This window comes from Adiantum capillus-veneris, chromosome 6 (genome assembly GCF_014529385.1).
Source record: "Adiantum capillus-veneris isolate H3 chromosome 6, ASM1452938v2, whole genome shotgun sequence".
Lineage (NCBI taxonomy): Eukaryota > Viridiplantae > Streptophyta > Polypodiopsida > Polypodiales > Pteridaceae > Adiantum > Adiantum capillus-veneris.
In genome coordinates this window covers 127055163-127077749 of record NC_140936.1, presented here as the reverse complement: position 1 = coordinate 127077749, position 22587 = coordinate 127055163, and the positions used below count along the sequence as shown (strand labels likewise).

Genomic DNA, 22587 nt, shown 5'->3' with positions numbered 1-22587 from the left:
GCCATAAAGAGTCTTTGCCTTCTCTCCACCATTCCCAGCACTTGGTGCATCAATTTGGTGGCCATGGTGATGCCTACGCATGGCTCTTACCCGATGGTACACCGCCCTTGCCCGACCAAATTTTTGGAAGGGAAAAGCCCCTCGCCTTGTGGGCCCTCTCGTAGTAGCTAAGTTGGTGAGACCTTTGTGAGAAGGTTGAAAGTTTAAACCTCAGGGGTTGCATTCTCTTGGGTGTTCCCACGGTCGCCCCTCCAGGAACTTCCAGGGCTCCGCTGTCTCTCACGGTTCGCCTATGGTACCCCCACTGGAACACAAGAAGGAACCTCCGTGGCTGTGCTTGAGATGGCCCTCAAAGGAGGCACCCACTTCAGGAGGCTGCAACCTAGAGGCACCGCTACCAGTGAAAGCCTTGAAAAATATAGGCCTTTTTCTTCTAACCCACTTGCAACAAGGTCTTTTAAGATTGCAGGACATACCTGATGCAAGACCCCTTCGTGTTAGTTACCAGAAAAGCTTGGAGAAGACAGGGAATAACCCATTGTCACCGCAAGAACAAGGACAAGCAGAGCAACGGGCACTTGCGCTTGCCTTGTCTCTCAAGAAGCCTGCTACCGTGCTTGAATTCTACTCACCCAAATGCACCCTCTGCCGTTCCCTCCTCCCCACTATATTGGAAGTGGAGTCTCGGAATGCGGCATGGCTGAACATTGTCATGGCAGACGTGGAGAATAAGTTATGGCTGCCCGAGGTATTGTCTCATTTGTCTGGTCTCTTCCATTTCCTACAAATTTTGCTTATTGCTTATGTAGCATGTGCTAATATGGCCCATGTTGAGTAACTGGAAAGTGTTTTTTTGTGACTCTGATATGGCTCGACTCTGATAAGATGCAATGCCACATGAATGAACAAGGCAACTCTGGAGTAGAAATGAAATGAAATAAAATGTTACACTAAATGTCTTCAAAAAGCCAAAATGACGTATGTGACCCAAAAAGTCACTTCTCCAAAGAATGTGATAAAATATCTGGAAAAAAAACTAAAACAACTAAAATAAAACTGTAGAGCACTATGAGGAGGGGTTGGGGGGAGGGGCGGGGGGGGGGTGACTAAACAAAGATAGAATCTCATGAGGGATCAGGAGGGTAAAAAACATCATCACCTGTGTGTAGCCGCCCTTGTGTAGAGAAATCCAAGTAGGACTCCTCCGCACGCTCATGTGTAGCCACCCTCGGGTAGACAAGTCCGCCTAGAAATCGGCCATGCGCCCATGTGTAGCCGTAGCCAAGTCTGCTTGAAATTCGTCCACCGACCATTGAATTCAGCCACCGCCCAAATACTTCCGACTACCGGCCAACCGGCCATCAACCATTGATCGGCCGTTTTTTGGTCACTTTTCGACTGCCACAATATCACGGCAAAAAGAAATATTTCGTCCGTCAAGCTCCTGAATTTACTCACTATTGGCTTCTCCTCATATGGGGGCCTTACAAATGTGAGTTTTTGAGAATAATAATTACAAGGGGTGAATCAGGCTCCTTACTTAACATGGTCTTCGTCTGCGTGAGAGAGAGGGAGGGTGCATCCAATGAGGTAGCAAGAGACAGGATCTCTTAGAATGAGAGAGAGAGAGAGAGAGAGAGAGAGAGAGAGAGAGAGAGAGAGAGAGATTTGGGAAAGGCTTTCCATGGTGATAACAAACTGCTCATACGAGTGACCAAGGGTGGTTCGACATAAAATTGACATGCCCCGAATCCCTATGGATAGACCCGAGGTACACACAACTGCGATTGCTTTTGACACTGCCAACTCCGACTGCACACGAGACCTTTGGCAACAGTCGGGAACCAACTGTCTAGATCACCTCCTGGCAAAAGAAGACATGCCCTGAAGATCAAGTGATCTAGGACTGCTACTCTGGGTGCATGGATAAAGATTGCAGCACGGGTGGAAGAACCTCCAAGGTATCTGACTGAAGGCCTCTTGCTACGTAGCCCTCCTCCTGCCGCTCATGGTTGGCTGGTCAAAAATATAGATTTGGGAGGCTGCCCAAAAACGCTACAGCTGCCTCCCTCTGTCTCTGCTGCCCACTAGCCGCCCCTGCATGCCCACTGGGGCACCCAAGGGAGGGTGCCCCCCTCTAGGGTTGATGTGCAATGCCTAAAGGGTCCTCGCCCTTCTGTATCTATATACCTCAGCAAGGAGGCTACCCGACTGAGACCTTCAACCCTCACGATTGCATAAATGGGCAAAAATAGGGAAACATGGGAAAATAGGCCCGTGAGCTTGTCACAAAGTGCTGATGTGTCAAGCCATTGAAGAATAGAGAGAACATGTGGATTCGGACCGAGGGGCCTAAACCTTAAGAAGAAGCAGAAGAAGTCTTTCCAACTTACAGAGTCTTGCGGAGTGACCTATTTTTAAAGATGTTCCTGCCAACTTATGGGACCCTGGTCCGATGTGGCCCAGGGAATCTAAAGACAATAAATAAATCAGGACACCCCCACAAAGACCTAGCGTGCCCAACTAATGAGGTGGCAATGGTTGTACTGAGGCTCTGCAAATTGCGTTGCTGGGTTGATGACGTGGCAGTTGTACAGACGTTCGCGAATTGCGCTGCAAGCTGCTGACGTGGCCTCAATACGGATTTCCGTGTTTTACGTTGATAGTAGCTTTTGGGACTAGCAGCTTTTAAGTTAGAATGCTTTTCATGTAAACTACTTTTAAAGGCAAGGGTTCTTTAAATATGACCCATGGACTCTCACTTTGATAGTCTACCTGCAGGAGATGCGGAGCAGAGCCATGGGAGTTGTATTGAGTTCAAGCAACATAAACAAATATCGAAAGAGGCGCTAGCGTTTGGGGCCAGCGCTCTCTTGGGATGGAACTTCGCTACTCCCCGTCTCGTGTGTCGTGCTCTCTCTCTTTCTCTCGCAGTCCAATGTTTTTTGAAGTGTTAAAAGTTGTTCAGTCTATTCTTTTTCGCTGGCACACGGTGCCCGCATAGTTACAGGTAATGGCCATTCTTAGCTCTTCGTTCCCTGTTTCCGCTCCAACTTTCCGTTCCGTGTTTCAGACGCGTGTATCTGTAACAAGGAATGGCATTTCATGTCCGTTGCCGTTCCCTGTTCCACGTTGTGATTTCCCGGTCCGGGTAACTATGGGTGTCCGTCCCGTTAGAGTGGTATGAGAGCTTCATGCGTGTGCTTTTTTGAAAGCATAGTGGTCCTATCAAAGAGTAGACAGAGCAAGATGCCTCTTCCAAGTTTTAAGGAAATTTTATCAAAGAATCCTCGTGTCCTAACCCCGGACTTATTAGCCACTCCCACCCTTCGTCCATTGTGCATCGGGCGCCCTTCCGTATTCATCGCTTTGTCTTACGGGGCATAAGCCATTGTTTTTTCTCAGATGCAGTGCCATGCAATGGTGGAAGTCTATAGTTGGCAAGCTTTCAAGAAATTTTTTGACCGAAGTTACATGCCTTCAGATATCTTCCTTCACAGTGTAGCTTTTGGCAGAATGGGGTATCTTGAAATGCTTGCTATGGAAACCCTAGCAGATTACAACTTGAAATTTCTCAACATCTTTCACCAAGTCTCTCTTCTTGAACCGATAACCTTGGAGACCCTGTGTGATTGCCATGTATGGGACTACCATCACCGCTACAGGAACACTGTTTGTCAAAGAGCTTATGGACCATGCTGTGGTCAGCTACAACCTTATGAAATAAATCTAACCCAAGTTTTGGTGGAGGTTTCAGGACGAAAGCCTAGTCGACTTTCAAGCTCGTGATGTCGAGAATGTTTTTTCAGTTTGCTTTAGCAGTTTTTTGTTTGAGAATTTGTTTGGTGATCATGCTTGGAATTTGCTTGAAATGGATAGTATTTGTTTTAAACCTGTCTTGGTGCCGCTTTGAATTGTCTGACTCTGGTTTTAATGTTGGTTTCAATGCTTGGTGATTTGCTCCCGGGTGTAGTAGTGAGAAATGCTAATGTCTGAACCTCGGAACGACGCAAACGAGATGTTTGGCGAGTGTTTCGGTGTATGCTTGAAAACCTCGGAACGACGCAGACGGGATTTCTAGGGAGTGTTCGTTGTATGCTGGAAAACCTTCAAAAGCGTAGAAACCTCCAAGCGATGCAAGTTGCACTGCTGCGGTCTGGGGAACGTTTGGTCGTATGAGTCCTCTGAGCTCGTGGCCCGTACCTTTTTAGGTTATTTGCGGGTGGAGTGACGAGGTAGCTTCATACTGCAGACCGTCCGTCTTGAGGGAGTGCTTAGCGGCACTGTTGGTTGTGTCTTGTAACATGCATATGTAAGCATTTGTGTTGCATTGTGATGTGCCAACCATTGAATATTTCTAATTGGGTGAGATTGCCTGGGTATGTAATTTTAGTGCATCAAGACATCTGTTAGAGATGAGCGCGGTCTGGGTGTGATGGCTAATTTTGCTACGCCAAAATATCAAGAGGAGGATCTCACAAACTGTTGACATGTCAAGCCACTGAAGAACGGAGCCAACTTGTAGATCCCGGCCGAGGTACCTAGACCCTAAACCCTAAGAAGAAGCAGCAGAAGAAGTCTCATTAACTTACAGAGTCTTGTCGAGTGGCCTATTTTTAAAGAAGTTTCCGCCAACTTATGGGACCCCGTCCGATGGGGCCGAGGGGACCTAAAGACAATAAACCCCGTTTTACGCCGATGGTAGCGCTCTCTCGTGTTTGGGGCCAGTGCTCTCTTGGAGTGGAATTCGGCCACTCCCCGTCTCGTGTGTTGTGCTCTCTCTCTCTCTCTCTCTCTCAGTTTAGTGTTATTTGAAGTGCTGAAAGTTGTTCACTCTGTTCTTTTCTGTTGGCACGTGGTGCCTGTCCCTGCTGCTGCAGGTGGAGATTCCAAAGCTCTTTTGGGAAAATAGTTGTCTTTACTTTTGTGCCATTGGCTACTTCAAATCTACCGATGAAGATGTTAGCCGGTGTTTTGGCAAGCTCTTCCTCTGACACTTGAACTTTCTCATTTGATGCAATCTCTATTACTTGGTAGGGAGGTGCTTCCCATTGCTTCCTTGGTCGTTTGTGAGGCATTTTATGAGCAGACATTCCAGAAATTGGATTCAAAATTCAGCCTACAAGTTGTCAATAAAAGTCTAAAAATGCAAACTTCAACATAACCTTCAACCATAAACTGAAAAATGAGTTTAACTTGATCAAAACAAGTCCAAATTTGTCGAACCTTCATCATTGCATCTAGGGTAGCTACAAACACTAGCTCAAATTGGTATAGGTCAATTGTGGCTCAGGGTCATGGATCGCGATTCATGTTAAGCAACATTTTGAACTTCTGATGGTACCATCTGATTAAGCATGAGTTGGGCAGCTCATCCCTCCCTCAAGGCTTCAAGCTCTCAACCTCAAGTCTCAAGGCTCGCCGTGACGTCGCTCAAGCCTCAAGCCTCACATGCTCTAGCCTCTCCCTCAAGCCTCCTCACCTCCTTAAGCTAGAGGGACAACAAGTAGCAATATGCAAGGCAGGTCAACGAGCAATTGTTGAAAGGTAGTTGAAGCCAATGATGCTGCCATCAAAGCAACAAAGAAGAGAGAAGAAGCGGCAAGGCCGAAGCATCTGCAATCGACCTCAACGAATTGGTGTTTCCCTCTTCTACACCTTCTTCATCGGTTGGTGGTGATAGTAAATGCGGCAAAACTTCTGATGGTACCATCTGATTAAGCATGAGTTGGGCAGCTCATCCCTCCCTCAAGGCTTCAAGCTCTCAACCTCAAGTCTCAAGGCTCGCCGTGACGTCGCTCAAGCCTCAAGCCTCACATGCTCTAGCCTCTCCCTCAAGCCTCCTCACCTCCTTAAGCTAGAGGGACAACAAGTAGCAATATGCAAGGCAGTCAACGAGCAATTGTTGAAGGTAGTTGAAGCCAATGATGCTGCCATCAAAGCCAACAAAGAAGAGAAAGAAGCGGCAAGGCCGAAGCATCCTGCAATCGACCTCAACGAATTGGTGTTTCCCTCTTCTACACCTTCTTCATCGGTTGGTGGTGATAGTAATGCGGCAACGACGGAGACATCATTTCGATCGGCATTTTCAATGCCTAATACTACTCTGGTCTTCACTCCCAAATCTCACCAACGTACCCTACATACCACTTGGGATCCAAAAAGGAAGCAGGATGTGGATGCAAGTGTTGAACGCTTTTTCTATCATGATCACATCCCCTTCATAAAGGCTCGGTAAGACTTACTATCATTTTCTCACAATCATCTCGATTCTCATTCTCATCTAAATAGTAAATCCTAATACCTCTTGTGTGCACTGTGTAGATCGGAGTACTTCAAGACCATGTGCACAAGGATTGGAGAGTATGGGGCACGTTATGTGCCACCCTCTTCCGAGGCCCTCCACACTACTCTACTCGATAGTGAGAAGGCCGTTGTGGAGATGACAACCTTCAACATAAAGAGGCAATGAACGAAGTATGGTGTGACCTACATTGCGGATGGATGGAGCGACACTAGGAGGAGGTCCATCCATGGCATTGTTGCCTATTCCAAAGGGGAGATGTATTTTGCCCATAGTTACCGGGGAATGGACCAGGCAAGGCTTTTGGAACGCTGGAACAGCGTTCCGGCCGGTTGTAATTGCCAGGAACGACGAGCGTTCCGACAGACCGGACAAAACCAGAACGAACAAGCTGATGGGCCGGAATAGCAGCAACGGCTAGAAATGGCTAGGAAAAAATGGACCAGATAGGGCCCACGGTCATAAACGAGCAAGGGTAGCCTTATAAATTCCTCCCTCTTCCCCCCATTCCTTCACAAATGCAACAGGCCTCAAGGCTTTTTCTCTCCCTTGCTCTCAAGCTCTACCCTCGCCGCTCGGGCCTCAAGCTCTCAACCTCTCTCCCTTGGGCTTTCCCTCAAGCTCTCTCTCCCTCAGTCTCAACTTTCAAGAGGTGAAGCCTCTCTCTCAAGCTCTCTTATCTCAAGCTCTCATGGAGTCAAGCCTCTCTCTCTCAAGCTCTCTCTCTCTCTCTCTCTCTCTCTCTCTCTCTCTCTCTCTCAAACCCTCAAGGATCAAGCTCTCTCTTTCTCGGACAATCCATGGCCTCTTCTTCTCGTACAACCCCCTCCGTTCATGCGGACAACACTCAAAAGGCGAAGGAATGGTCGTGGTGGGATGAAGTGACCTCGGAGGACACCTTGTTGACAGTGGGAGGTTCTCGTGCATGGGTATGCAAGCTATGCTCTTACACGCGGAAAGGGGGGGATGACAAAGTGAGGGCACACTTTCTTTGAGTGTCGGGACATGAGGTGAGATTTTGCACAATCGAGAAGAGGAAAGAGCTTGAGGAAAAGGATCTGCAATTGAACCATAAAGCCAAGCCCGCATGCAAAGGTATCGACCCAAAGACCCTCATTTTCCCTTCTTTTTCTCTACCCGGTGCCGGTGGCGGCTCTTCTATCACGACCATATCCCATTTGTCGCAGCGAGGTATGCTTTATCAATCTTCTCTCTCATTTCTTCCGTTATCGTCATTTCCGCCACTATGATCTCTAAAGTTTAAACTGTGAATAATCGATTATCATACTTGTCACGATTGTGACTATGTTAACAACAATACATCTACTCCTAGTTGCAGATACGCGAAGTGCCATGTCAAGGAGGACCCTGCGCTTGGATGGTCACACCCCTTCGCCCAAGAGACGTGCCTCTTCGCCAAAAGCCACACTCCTTCGACGACTGGTCACACCTCTTCGCCCTACGGGTGCGACTCTTCGCCGAAAGGATGTGTCTTTACATCTAAAGTCACGTCTCTTCACCGGGAACGTGTCTTTTCATTTGTGTCTATTCGTCTCCTATATAAGGAGCCTATTGTACTCAGTTTTGAAGTCATCAATCAAACACGGAGTCTTCTAAGCCTTGTTTCTGAGTTCAATTCAAGTTTCTTAAGTCTTCATCATGAGTTTAAGTACTTAAGTAAGGATTAGCACCTAGAATCCTTACAGTGGTATCAGAGCAAATTTTTTCCCGGGACCCGAAGGTTGTGAGCCTTCTCACCCTCGCCGCTACCCTCTCCCCCCTCTCCCGGAGTTACATAGAAGCAGAAGAAAGGTGGTTCACATACGCATACGCGTATGAGGTAACCTAAACCTTCTTTCTCAATTTTGTAAACAGAAAACAGAACACGTGTGTGCGCGCGCACGTACCCGTGAATGGTGATGCTGGTGGCCCTACTGTTGCCCTTTCAAGGGATGTACCCTTCGGTTGTCCCTTCGTGTTTGCACCCCTTCCCGCCAGCGTGCCTCTACGTGCTCGCACCCCTTGGTGTATGACTTGCTGGCTGCCGCGCCTATTCAACATACCTCCTCCCCCAAGCGCTGGCTACAGCATGACGAATCCTCACAAAACGCTCCCCTCATACGTATGCTGGCAGCCTTTCATAAGTTTTTAATTTAACCAGCTAGCGCAAGCCTTTTCTTTTATTAAAAAATCCCCAAGTGGGTGCCCAAACTGGCTGGCCACTTACATTAATTAAAAAGGACTCTATTTGAACACACCCGTTCCATTAAACCAGCCAGCGTTTAACAAAAATGTAGCGCAAATTTCCACGCTACCCTATCTTTCCTCCAACACTTTCTCTCTCCTGCACGCGGTACTTTCCCAGCCAAGCCGCTATACCTGGTCCAGAACCGGTCCATATTCCCGCACTAGTACCCGTTTTGGTGCCCCATGTTGTAACGGCCCTGCAGGAGTACTTGCCCTACGTCACCCATGTCCATGTGACATAGTTCGAGACTTGGGTGGTGTGGCACATATACCTGACTTGCGAGCCCATTCAATTGCCGCACTTCAAGTTCATTTTGGGCCGCTACCTCACTTGGCTTATTCCTTACCGAGTGTCGGGTCGACTCATCAACAATATTGTAACTAAGTCAGACTTTGTAAATAATTATTTTATTTACGAGAAAAGAATTATCTAATTAGTTGTGTGCACATCAGAATAGATTTAGGAGTTCTGGGGCCTCAGGTGCGCTCAAGTTTGGGCCAGTGCACCTCAGGGAGACCCTAGTAGAAAATACCCTGAAGCCCTAGCGATTGGGAAATCGGGTCTTCGATGAAGGGGTAGATAGTAGCCTCAGATTTCAGGCTTAGAAAATTACGCGCGCTAGTGCAAGCACAGGAATGAGATGGGGTCCTTAGACTATTAACCCTAAGGCTTGATTATTTTACGGCCTTAGGATAAGTTAGTTATAAGCATTCTTAAATGATTTGCGCTGGACCAAATGGTCGGACAAGTGCGAACAGGTAATGCCAGAGCATTGCTGGCACGGCAATGCGCTAGGGAGCAGCTAACGTTTTCATTTGTTGCATCTATGTGTGCAGTTGTGCACTTAATTGCACATTTCATTAACTAGCATAGGATTTTCAAAGTCAAAAGTTGAATGGTTTTTAAATTTTAAAGTAAGTGTGCCACTTGGCACACTTTCCCATGCAATCTCTCTCTCTCTCACTCCCTCTCTTCATGCTAGCGCCCCCCTCTTCTGGGAGGCTATAAGAGAGCAGCCCCTCCCCCTCTTGCCAGGTTGGCAGTGCACTACCCCCCCAAGTTGACCATCCTCTACGCAGTGAAGCTCTCCATTGAAGCTTGAGAGCAGCACCTTGTGGTGTATGTGGAGCCTCTGAGCACCCATCACCTAGAACAAGGCCTCTCATGGTTGCATGCAGCTTTGGGAGAAGTTTCATCGCGTAAAGTAGTAGAAAACTCTCTTTCTCCCTTGTCTAACTGTTGCAAATTCCCTGTTTTTAGCCCCTAATCACTTGAATTAGGGTGAATTTCAGTAAAGTCTTACTAGAATCTCATTCCCCACTACCTACTCTACACATACACCAAGTTTGGAGCATTTCCATCGCGAAAAGGACCTCCATTTTGGCATTGGAACGCGCTCAGGTAACAATTTCTGGTTATGTGCAGAAAATTACAGCAAGCGTGTGTGTGTTTTGCATGTTTCTGTGGTTGGTTGATTGCAGGAATGATTACGTCCAAAGTGGCAGAGTTAGCGGAAGATAGACCCTCATTCGTGAGAGCTTCCGATGAGTTTTGTGGAAGGTAGACTCTCCCCTACGAGAGCTTCCCAAAATCTCGCAGAAGAGGATAGATCCTCTCAGTAATCAGAGAGCAGTTCTTCTACTCTCTCAGTCAGAAGCAGAAAAAGGCCAAGAAAGAATAGAGGACGGGCTTTCGCCTCGTTCCTGTGCTTGTAAAGATTCTCGCTTAGTAATAAAGATATTCTCTTTATGGGGGGGGACCAGCCCATCTTCTGGTCCCCAATGAAGTGTCAAGCTTTTTCTCTCTCTCTCTCTCTCTCTCTCTCTCTCTCTCTCTCTCTCTCTCTCTCTCCAATTCTCTTGAGTATTTGAAGTACAATTAAAAGTCAGTTTACGCTTCCGTATTTTTGTGACAAATATTATTTTGCTCCAGCCCCTGGTGGCGAGTTCACAGCGAGATCCTGATTCCAGATTACACCTTTGTCGCCAGCTCTAGAGGAGACACCTCCTGTTGTCGAGGTCGACAATATCGAGGCATTGGACCTGGATTTTGACTTCCTAGCAGAGCTCGACGAGACCTCGGCATCAGCTTTACCTAAATATATACGACACACTTCTTCAGCTTGTTCTCAATATTCCCTCTGAGACTACACCATGCCGACATCTTGGGACAAAGAATGCCAATTCGAGGACCCGATAGCAGTTCTCAAAGAGCAGATGGCAGCAATTTCAACAAGCCTCGCATCGATTCACACTCACTTGGATCAGATGCAGATGCAAACCTCTTCTCCGAGTCACCCAACTGTTTCTCGGACTACACATGCTTCAACATCTTCTTCCGACGCTTCAGTGATCGACCAGAAAGAACCACTCAAACATAAGCTTTCGGAACCGAAATTCTCTCACCCAAAGCATGGTTTCTCAGAGACAACTAGACGCAAAGTACCTTCGTGTGAGCAGCAAAAGTCTCAGCATGAATATTCTTGGAAGTGCTATAGTTCTAAGAAGCAACCAACTTCTTATCGGAATCATCAGCAACAGAAGCAGCAATATGAAGCTTTCAACAGATCATCAACAATATCAAGATGGGCTTACTTAGTGGCACATATATCCGACCCTAGTCGAGTACTCGGTCATGAATGCCGCGACGCTGGACAAGTTCCCCCTCGCGAGCCATGCCCTACATTGAAGTCTTTCTTGTCGAATGGTGGTAAAGTCGAAGATTTGTTGATCCTTTCCTTGTGTAAGAGGATCCTTCAGAGGTCTAAGAGGCAACAGCTCCCTCGACCTTCCCCTTCTCAATTGGAAGCCTTAACACACGCTGAGAAAGCTGAAGATTCAGAAGATTCTAGTTCTTGTGTGACAACCAACAAGCACATAACTACTTCTTTGGCCGTGATCCAGGCAAGAAAATCGAGAGAAGGCGATCGTGGAGCGAGCAACACTCAATATTCAACGACTTTGGGCAAAACATGGCGTTTCCTTCATTGCCGACGGGTGGAGCGATACAAGGAAGAGATCTATCCATGGCCTCGTCGCTTACTCGAGTGGAGAGATGTACTTTGTGCACTCTCATGATGCCACCGAGAGTGGCGAGTCCGCCGATGTCCTCTCTGTAGAGTGGACAGCGGCCACAGAAACGATCGGTGAGCAACACGTGGTGGCCTTTGTCACAGATTGGGAGGCATCAAATAGGGCAACAACAGCTATTGTAGAGGGCCACTATCCGCATGTGACAGCGTGCTTTTGCATGGCACACTGCTTGAACAACCTTCTAAAAGATATCTGCAAGCTAGACTCGATTGCTCCGATCATTGCTGATGCAATGAAGATTGTTACTTTCATCAACTGTCACGATTGTGACTACGTTACAGTATTACATCTACTCCTAGTTGCAGATACGCGAAGTGCCATGCCAAGGAGGACCCCTACGCTTGGATGGTCACACCCCTTCGCCCAAAAGACGTGCCTCTTTGCCAAAAAGCCACACCCCTTCGACGACTGGCCACACCCCTTCGCTCTACGGGTGCGACTCTTCGCCCAATGGTTGTAGCTCTTCGCCGAAAGGATGTGTCTTTACGTCTAAAGTCATGTCTCTTCACCAAGAGACATGTCTTTTCATTTATGTCTCTTCGTCACAAAAAAAAACCCAAGCGTGTGGTTTCATACACAAGAAGCACCAGCAACGCAATGTATTAAAAAAAACAAGAAGCACCAGCAACACACCTTTAATTTAATGGTTATATTGGCAAGCCTCTCATGTGAAAGCACCCCTTCCTTTTACGCAATAATAAAATAATGAAAGCTGGCAGCAATCATTTCCACGCTGCCCTTCTGGCGTTGGCGCTCTGGTTGCCCTCTGTGCGCTATCGGAACCACACCCATGGCAGTTGATGAGTCCGGGGTACCTATCCCATATCTCTCGTACGTAGACGAGGTTCAAGACGGAAATTTTGCCAACAAATTGCACGCAAGATTCTCCTATTCCAAAGTCAAAACCTGTTCCAGGAGGGTATTTGTGCTAGATTTACCCATTCTCGAAGTATCAGAATCCGTTGAACAGTCGGCATGGCCGAATCACAAGATGGCGACGACAATATTTTACCCGAGAACCCGATAGCAGTTTTCAAAAAGCAAATGGCAGCAATTTCAATAAGCCTGGCATTGATTCACACTCGCTTGGATCAAATGCAAATACAAACCTCTTCTCAAAGTCACCCAAGTGCTTCTCGGACTACACATGCAATTTCTCTGCCATCTTCTTTGGACGCTTCAGTGGTCAACCAACAAGAACCACTCAAACATAAGCCTTCGGAACCAAAATTTTCTCACCCAAAGCATGATTTCTCAGAGACAACTAGACGCAAAGTACCTTCGTGCGAGCAGTAAAAGTCTCAGCATGAATATTCTTGGAAATGCTATAGTTCTAAGCAAACAACTTCTTATCAGAATCATCAACAAGAAGCAGCAATATGAAGCTTCCAAAAGATCATCAGCAATATCAAGATGGGCTTACTTAGTGGCACATATATCCGACCCTAGTCGAGTACTCGGTCGTGAACGCCGCGACGCTGGACAAGTTCCCTCTCGTGAGCCATGCCCTACATTTAAGTCTTTCTTATCTGATCTGATGGTGGTAAAGTTGAAGATTTATTGATCCTTTCCTTGTGCAAGAGGATCCTTCAGAGGTGTAAGAGGCGACAACTCCCTCCATCTCCCCCTTCTCAATTGGAAGCATTAATACCCGCTGAGAAAGCTGAAGATTCAGAAGATTCCAATTCTTATGTGACAACCAACAAGCACATAACCCCTTCTTTGGCCGTGATCAAGGCAGGAAAATTCGCCTCGTCACCGCCCTTGCAGAATACAGTCTTTGTCTCTAAACAGATACCAGATGCTATGGTGAATGATAATTCTTTAAACTTGAAGACTCCAGTCCTTGCCTTCAATGGTGCAAAGGATAAAGCAGATAGAGACTCTTGCAGCATGACTTCAGTCCCTGCAATTGAATCTTTGGACATAATTTGTTCCACAGATAAACCTTTACAGATGGATATACCTTCAAACACTACTTCGGCTCTGTCTACGACATCCCTTCAAGAGGATTTTACTGTTTCAGACAAACCAATGGAATACCTTACAGATTTCCAACCAGTGGTCATCACTTAGCAGAAAACACCAGTCAGTTTACCAATAGTTTCACTTGAAGCAGATAAAGATTCAATCTTTTATTGGACAAAGCTCGAAGTTACAAAAGACTTTGACAAAGATACTCATGGTCAATAACAGTGCCATGACATGGGACTTAACAGAAAGAGCTTTGGATGTAGAAGCACTACAACAATACATTTCCTTCTTCCCGGAGTTTCTACAACTACCCTGGGTTTTATTTAAAGAGGGAGGGAATGTCACGATTGTGACTATGTTACAGTATTACATCTACTCCTAGTTGCAGATACGCGAAGTGCCATGCCAAGGAGGATCCCTACGCTTGGATGGTCACACCCCTTCGCCCAAAAGACGTGCTTCTTCTTCAAAAGCCACACCCCTTTGACGACTGGTCACACCCCTTCGCTCTACGGGTGCGACTCTTCGCCCAATGTTTGCAGCTCTTTGCCGAAAGGATGTGTCTTTACGTTTAAAGTCATGTCTCTTCACCAGGAGACATGTCTTTTCATTTATGTCTCTTCGTCTCCTATATAAGGAGCCTATTATACTCAATTTCAAGCAATCATTCAATCAATCAAACACAGAGTCTTCTAAGTCTTGTTTCTGAGTTCAGTTCAAGTTTCTTAAGTCTTAATCATGGGTTTAAGTACTTAATTAAGAATTAGTACTTAGAATCCTTACATCAACAATCACAACTTGGTTCGGAGTGAGTACCTCAACAGGTAGGGCGGCAAAGTGCTTCTAAAGTATTCAGACACCCGCTTCGCGTTCAATTTTCTTCTTGTGCGCAGGCTGTCTGAATGTCAAAATGCAGTCCGACAGGTCTTCATCAGTGATGAGTTCACCACCTCCCCCTATGCAAAGACCGTTGTAGGGATTTTGTGCAAGCATAAGGCAGATGATCTTGAGTTCTGGAAGGAGCTCAAGAGTCTAGACGCACAAGTAAAACCGGTGATTCATTTGCTTCAAGTTTTGGATGGCATGGACCCTTGCATTGGCAAGGTTTATGAGGCAATGGACCGCATGATCGAGCAGCTTTCACAGCTTGAGCCAAGAGCAGAGCGACATGAAGAGATCCATGCGCTTTGCAGCTGGAGGTGGAATGTAACAAAAGGTTCTATCCGACACAACAGAGATTTACTTCAAACCAGTTCACAATTCACACTTGAGTCGACACGGCCCGACGTAGTTCTGTACCTAGAGATGTTGGCCCCGAAGACTCGCGCCCCTTTCGGTATTTCTTTTTGTATGAATCTGTGTTCAAAGTACAAGAGAGTGTAGGTGCTCACTCTCAGACTCTGCGTCGAGATGCTTTGAGAAGTGAGGGCCTAACCACTTATTTATTGGTTACAAGGGATGCCCAAAAGCACAGCCCCAAAAGCAGTCAATTTTAAAAGCTTCTTAAAATAAAGCAACTGGCCTAAAAGCTTTGCTAAAAGTCAGCCAGCGTAAGATCTAGGAGTGGCTAATGAGTCCGGGGTCGGGACCTGAAGATTCATTTCCAAAAGCTGTGCGCGCTGCAAAAAGGATCAGATCCTCCGTAGAAGAAGAATCTTTTTATGCTCTGATACCACTGTAAGAAACTTGGACACCCCAAGTCAAGATTCTACCGCGACACAGCAGAGATTCACTTCAAAATTGTTCACAATTCACACTTAAGTCGACACGGCCCGGCGTAGTTCTATGCCTAGAGATATTGGCCCCAAAGACTGGCGTCCCTTTCGATATTTCTTTTTGTATTAATCTGTGTTCAAAGTACAAGAGAGTGGGTAGGTGCTCACTCTCAGACTCTGCGTCCAGATGCTCTGAGAAGTGAGGGCCTAACCACTTATTTATTGGTTACAAGGGATGCCCAAAAGCAGAGCCCCAAAAGCTGTTAATTTTAAAAGCTTCTTAAAATAAAGCAATTGGTCCAAAAGCTTTGCTAAAAATCAACGAGCGTAAGATCGAGGAGTGGCTAATGAGTTCGGGATCAGGACCCGAAGATTCTTTTCCAAAATCTGTGTGCGTTGCAAAAAGGATCGGATCCTCTGTAGAAGAAGAATCTTTCTGTGCTCTGATACCACTGTAACAAACTTGGACACCCCAAGTCAAGATTCTACCGCGACACAACGGAGACTCACTGCAAAACAGTTCACAATTCACACTTGAGTCGACACGGCCCGCCGGCGTAGTTCCATGCCTAGAGATATTGGCCCCAAAGACTGGCGCCCCTTTCGGTATTTCTTTTTGTATTAATTTGTGTTCAAAGTACAAGAGAGTTGGTAGGTGCTCACTCTCAGACCCTGCGTCCAGATGCTCTGAGAAGTGAGGCCTAACCACTTATGTATTGGTTACAAGGGATGCCCAAAATCAGAGCCCCAAAAGTTGTCAATTTTAAAATAAAGCAACTGGCCCAAAAGCTTTGCTATAAATCAACGAGCGTAAGATCCAAGAGTGGCTAATAAGTTCGGGGTCGGGACCCGAAGATTCTTTTCCAAAAGCTGTGTGCACTGCAAAAAGGATCGAGTCCTCCGTAGAAGAATAATCTTTCTATGCTCTGATACCACTGTAACAAACTTGGACACCCCAAGTCAAGATTCTACCGCGACAGAGCAGAGATTCACTTCAAAACAATTCACAATTCACACTTGAGTCGACACGGCTTGGCGTAGTTCCCTGCCTAGAGATATTGGCCCCAAAGACTGGCGCTCCTTTCTGTATTTTTTTTTGTATTAATCTGTGTTTAAAGTACGAGAGTGGGTAGGTGCTCCCTCTCAGACCCTTCGTCCAGATGGTCTGAGAAGTGAGGGCCTAAGCACTTATTTATTGGTTACAAGAGATGCCCAAAAGCAAAGCCCCAAAAGCTATGTATTTTAAAAGCTTCTTTGCTTAAAATCAGCCAACGTAAGATCGAGGAGTGGCTAATAAGTCCGGGGTCGGGACCCGAAGATTCGTTTCCAAAAGCTGTGTGCGCTGCAAAAAGGATCGGATTCTCCGTAGAAGAAGAATCTTTCTATGCTCTGATACCACTGCAACAAACTTGGACACCCCAAGTTAAGATTCTACCGCGACACAGCCGAGATTCACTTCAAAACAGTTCACAATTCGCACTTGAGTCGACACGGCCCGACGTAGTTCCGTGCCTAAAGATATTGGCCCCAAAGACTGGCACCCCTTTCGGTATTTCTTTTTGTATTAATCTGTGTTCAAAGTACAAGAGAGTGGGTAGGTGCTCACTCTCAGACCCTGCGTCCAGATGCTTTGAGAAGTGAGGGCCTAACCACTCATGTATTGGTTACAAGGGATGTCCAAAAGCAGAGCCTTAAAAGTTGTCAATATTAAAAGCTTCTTAAAATAAAGCAAATGGCCCAAAAGCTTTGCTATAAATCAGCCAACGTAAGATCTAGAAGTGGCTAATAAGTTCGCGGTCGGGACCCGAAGATTCTTTTCGAAAAGCTGTGCGTTGCAAAAAGGATCGGATCCTCCGTAGAAGAAGAATCTTTCTGTGCTCTGATACCACTGTAACAAACTTGGACACCCCAAGTCAAGATTCTACTGCGACACAACAGAGATTCACGTGCAAAACAGTTCACAATTCACACTTGAGTAGACACGGCCCGGCGTGGTTCTGTGCCTAGACATATTGGCCCCAAAGACTGGCGCCCCTTTCGGTATTTCTTTTTGTATTAATCTGTGTTCAAAGTACAAGAGAGTGGGTAGGTGCTCATTCTCAGGCCCTGCGTCTAGATGCTTTGAGAAGTGAGGGCCTAACCACTTATGTTATTGGTTACAAGGGATGCCCAAAAGCAGAGCCCCAAAAGTTGCCAATTTTAAAAGCTTCTTAAAATAAAGCAACTGGCCCAAAAGCTTTGCTAAAAATCAGCCAGCGTAAGATCCAAGAGTGGCTAATTAGTCCGGGGTCGAGACCTGAAGATTCTTTTCCAAAAGCTGTGCCCGCTGCAAAAAGGAATAGGAAACTTATTCTTTGATGGTATTCTTGTTCAATGCACGGTAATCAGTACACATGCGCCATGAGCCATCCTTTTTCTGCACTAGGAGCTTTAGGGAGCATAAAGGTTTAAGAACTAGGCTGAATCAACCCCTAATCTCTTTCTGTTGCGCCGCACTAATCGTGTAGGGAGGTCTATTTGGTGGGCTACCTTTTGGCACCAAATCTATCCGATGGTCCTCAAGTCTATCTGGCAGCAATTGTGACGGTAATGAATGAGAAAAACAGTCACTAATCTCTTGCAAAAATGCTGACCTTTCTTTATCTAACACAGATAAATTTGACTGACAAGTATCTGAGACATCACGTGCAAAAATCAAGTACACAAAAAGATGATTCTTTATTACAGAAGTGATAGCAGAAGCAGATACAATAGGGACATACTTGCTTTGAGCTTTACATCCAAAACATGAGTTTTGCCCCTATGCTGAAGGGTGATCATCTTGCCGAAGGCTTTGCTAAAAACTCGCCGTCATCTGTACTGGGCCTGTCACCCACCATATCTGGCACCAAACCTGTCGTGGGTATAGGCTTCTTGTCTTTCTGGTCCTCTTTTATCATCTGAGTCAGCTGGTCTTTTCCTTTTGTGGACAATTGGTAGCAAAGTGGCCAGGCTGCTTGCATATAAAGCATTTGTTTTCAGCCATTAGGACCTTCTTTTCCTCGAGCGACTTACGCACAAAAGGCTTCCTTTTCTGTTTCCTTGCCTGCCCTCCAGAAGTCCCAGATGAATCTATCACAAATTGCTGACGTGTCAAAGCCCTAAAGAATGGAGCCAACTTACAGATGCCGGCCGAGGGGCCTAAACCCTAAGAAGAACAAGTAACAGAAGAAGAAGTCCTACCAACTTATGGGGACCCCGTCTGAAGGAGCCCCAAGTGACATAAAGGAAATAAAGCAGGACCCACACACACACAAGAAATTGCGTAGCTGCTGATGACGTGGCAGATTTCTGAAAATTACGCTGGCTTTTGAGGTGGTAGGTTGTACGGATTTCCGCGTTTTGCGCTAACTGTTGACGTGGCAGCTGTACGGATTTCCATAAATTACATTGGTAGCTTTTTGGCATTGCTTTTGGACCAGAAGCTTTTGAGTTTTGAAGGCTTTTCACTGTAACTGCTTTTCAGGCCAAGGGCCTTTAAGTATGAGGTTAGGGCTCATTCTCTGGCATGCTTCCTGGAGAAGTGCAAAGTCTGGAGTATCGGCTTGTACTGTGTTGATGCAATATAAAGAAATACCGAAAGGGGCGTCAAGGTTTGGAGCCAATACTACTGGGGTGGAATTCCGCCACTTCGTGTCGCGTGTCGTCTCTCTCTCTCTCTCAGTTTAGTTGTTATTGAAGTGCTAAAAGTTTGTTTAGTCTGTTCTTTTCTATTGGCACGTGGTGCCCGTTTTGTGACAGTGGTATGAGAGCATCAGGCGTGTGCTTTTCTGAAAGCATACCGGTCCCACAAAAGAGCAGACAGAGCAAACCAGAGACTTCTAAACTTTATTTGAAGTATCTTTGGGTCCCGACCCCGCACTTATTAGCCACTCCCACCCTTACTTCATCGCGCATCGGGCGCGCTCCTGTCTTCATCGCTGTGTCTTACTGGGCATAAGCCATAAAGAACCCAAGACTTGGAATTCATGCAAAGTTTTCAACAAATTTTTGAGCTACATGTTACCCCCTCTGATGCCCAGGTGGTACCTCATCCTCCGACACTAGAAAGTACAAGAGCTTCCAACCGGCAACCTTCTCAGCCGTCCGTTCCGATCGAGGGAGTCTCCAGGAATATGGTGCGGCCATCTGACCCTGATCCAGTGCAACCGCCTTTGCCACCGCCATTGCCCCCACCTCTACCACCACCGCCACGAGGCTACAATGTTTGGAGCCCATATGGATACCCTTATTATCCATACTCGGGATATACGCTTAACCAACCCAAAGATTTTAAAGATGGTGGCACGACAATCAATTTTTTCACTTTTTCCGGGGTGAAAGATCGCAAGAAAGCATTGCAGTTCCTACAGCAATTCGACAACATCTATACTTTGGGGAACTATACAGAAGAATCCAAGATTTCTCGAGGAGCGGGATTTCTTAAAGATAATGCTATGCAATGATGGAGTTCAATCGCGACACAACCGCATGCTCCAAGGACCTGGCAAGCTTTCAAGGCAGTTTTTGACTTCGATGTTTGAAGTCCGGATTTTGGCAGAGTGGGGCAACTTGAAAATGCTTGCCACCGAAACCATGGACGACTATAACCAAAGGTTTCTCAACGTGTACCTTCCGGTGTCCTTTAAGTTCATTTCCTTGGAGGACCAGTGGGAGCGCTACACCATTGGACTACCATCACCATTGCAGGAGTATTGTCTCAAAAGCAAGTCTCTACACTGCAAGAGCTTATGGACCATGCCGCGGTCGGCTACAAGCTCATGAAAGGAAAGTTGGAGTTTACCACAAAAGAACCTCCAGCCACTAACCAGGACTCCCGGCAACAACGAACAAATTCTCGAGAATCCTGTGAAAACCAACCTCAACGGCCTCGTCTGACACAACGTCAACGACTCGCCTTGTTACAAGAAGGCTGATGCTTCGAATGTTTCCAAACAGGGCATACGTTCAATACATATCCTGAGCGAGCCTCGACGTCCTCAGTGCAACCTTCTGCTCCCACGTCAGACTGATCCCCGGGGCCACCTCCGACGAAGAAGGCTAGACCTCCTATTGGACTAGTACCCGATATTTATGGTATATGTAACAGACTTGACACTCCAAGTCAAGAATCTACCGCGACAGCACCAAATAACCACTTCAAAACAGTTTACAGTTCACAATTAACTCGACACTAGCCCGACGGAGTTCCGTGCCTAGAGATATTGGCCCCAAAGACTGGCGCCCCTTTCGGTATTTCTTTTTGTGTTAATCTGAGTTCAAAGTACAAGAGTGAGCACTGGCGCTCACACTTAGACTCTCCGTCCAGACGCTCTGAGTTGTGAGAGGCTAGCCTGTTTATTTAAAGGTTACATGGGATGCCAAAAGGAGAGCCCCAAAAGTTGAAAATCAAAAGCTCACAAGCTTTGTAAAAATAAAGCAGGAGTTTTTCTCTCTCTCTCTCTCTCTCTCTCTCTCTCTCTCTCTCTCTCTCTCGCTAAAATAAAGCAAAGTGACTCTCTCTCTCTCTCTCTCTCTCTCTCTCTCTCTCTCTCTCTCTCTCTCTCTCTCTCTCAAATAAAGCAAAGAGTCTTTTTTTCTCTCTCTCAGTTGCGTGGGGAAAAGCAAATCCAAAAGCAATGGAAAATCTATCCAAAAGCTGAAAACTGCTGCAGCTGTTGATTCCCGCAAAATGCGGGGATCCGTACAGCTGCCACTTGTCACCCCGCAGCCAGCAAGGGTAGGTTCTTTGCAGTTAGGGTTAGGGTTAGGGTTAGGGTTTATAGCGGGCAGCCACGTCATCACTTTGTGACATACGGTATACCCCCCTCTTGAAAGCATTGTAATCGCCCTCGATTACGCCTGCAAAACAGACAGAGGCCATAAACCATCTTAGCAGACAATGACTGTTAGTACCTATGCACTAGGAACACACATCTAGCCCATGTAGCAATCGACAGTCACATCACACGACATCTCAGGACATCACTAGACATCACATGACATTCAACATTCATTCGATCTTTCCCTTTTTCTTTCTCAGGCGTGCCTTCTCAAAACGTAAGTGTCACAAACTGCTGACGTGTCAAAGCCTAAAGAATGGAGCCAACTTACAGATGCCGGCCGAGGGGCCTAACGAAGAGCAAGTAACAGAAGAAGTCCTACCAACTTATGGGGACCCCGTCCGATGGGGCCCCAAGTGACATAAAGGATTAAAATAAAGCAGGACCCGCATACATGCAAAAATTGATGACGTGGTAGATTTTCCGAAAATTGCGTTGTCATGATGACGTAGCAAGCTATACGGAATTCCGCGTTTTGCGCCTGGCTGATGATGTGGCAGGTTGTACGGATTTCCGTGATTTACACTGGCAGCATTTTGGCTTTGCTTTTGGACCAGATGCTTTTAAGTTTGAAGGCTTTTTATTGTAAACTGCTTTTTGGGTCTAGGGCCTTTAAATATGAGGTTAGGGTTCATTCTCTGGCATGCTTCCTGGAGAAGGTGCAGAATCTGGAGTACCGGCTTGTACTGTGTTGATGCAATATAAAGAAATAATGAAAGGGGCGCCAAGGTTTGGGGCCAATACTCTCTGGGGTGGAATTCCGCCACTCCGTGTCGCGTGTCGTCTCTCTCTCTCAGTTCTGCTATTGAAGTGCTAAAAGTTTTTTTAGTCTATTCTTTTCTATTGACATGTGGGCTCGTCTTGTGACAGTGGTATCATAGCATCAGGCGTGTGCTTTTCTAAAAGCATACCGGTCCTACCAAGGAGCAGATAGAGCAAGATTGCACTTCCAAAAGTTGATTGGAAATTTTGGCTTTGTGCTCCGACCCGGGACTTATTAGCCACTCCCACCCTTACTTCATCGCGCATCGGGCACGCTCCCATCTTCACTGCTCATGTCTTACAGGGCATAAGCCATTAAGATCACTTTCAAGAGAAGGATCTAAGATTTGTTTCAAGCTGCTGTTTTTCTCAGAGGCAGTGCCATGCAGATGTTGATAGCTACCAAGCAGCATACTCCAAGGACTTGGCAAGCTTTCAAGAAAAAAAAATTGTCTGAAGTGGTTTCTGACATCTTCCTTCGGAATGCAACTTCTGGCGGAGTGGGGTATCCTGAAATGCTTGCCATGGAAACCCTAGCAGATTATAACTTGAAGTTTCTCGACATCTCCCAGTAGATGTCTCTGCACGAGCAGATGGCCTTGGAGGTCCTGTGCGATTGCTATCTTGGGAC

At 46.4% G+C, this 22587-nt stretch overlaps 1 protein-coding gene across 1 annotated transcript in view; it reads left to right on the top strand.

The window, feature by feature from the left end:
- The first annotated feature begins 204 nt into the window (after window positions 1-204).
- The window catches only part of LOC147456242 (uncharacterized), a 50228-nt gene continuing 27845 nt past the window's right edge, over window positions 205-22587 (top strand). The window contains exon 1 of the mRNA XM_086514775.1: window positions 205-748. Coding sequence (XP_086370901.1) covers window positions 293-748 — 456 coding nt within the window. The 5' untranslated portion in view covers window positions 205-292. The remainder of the gene's footprint in view (window positions 749-22587) is intronic.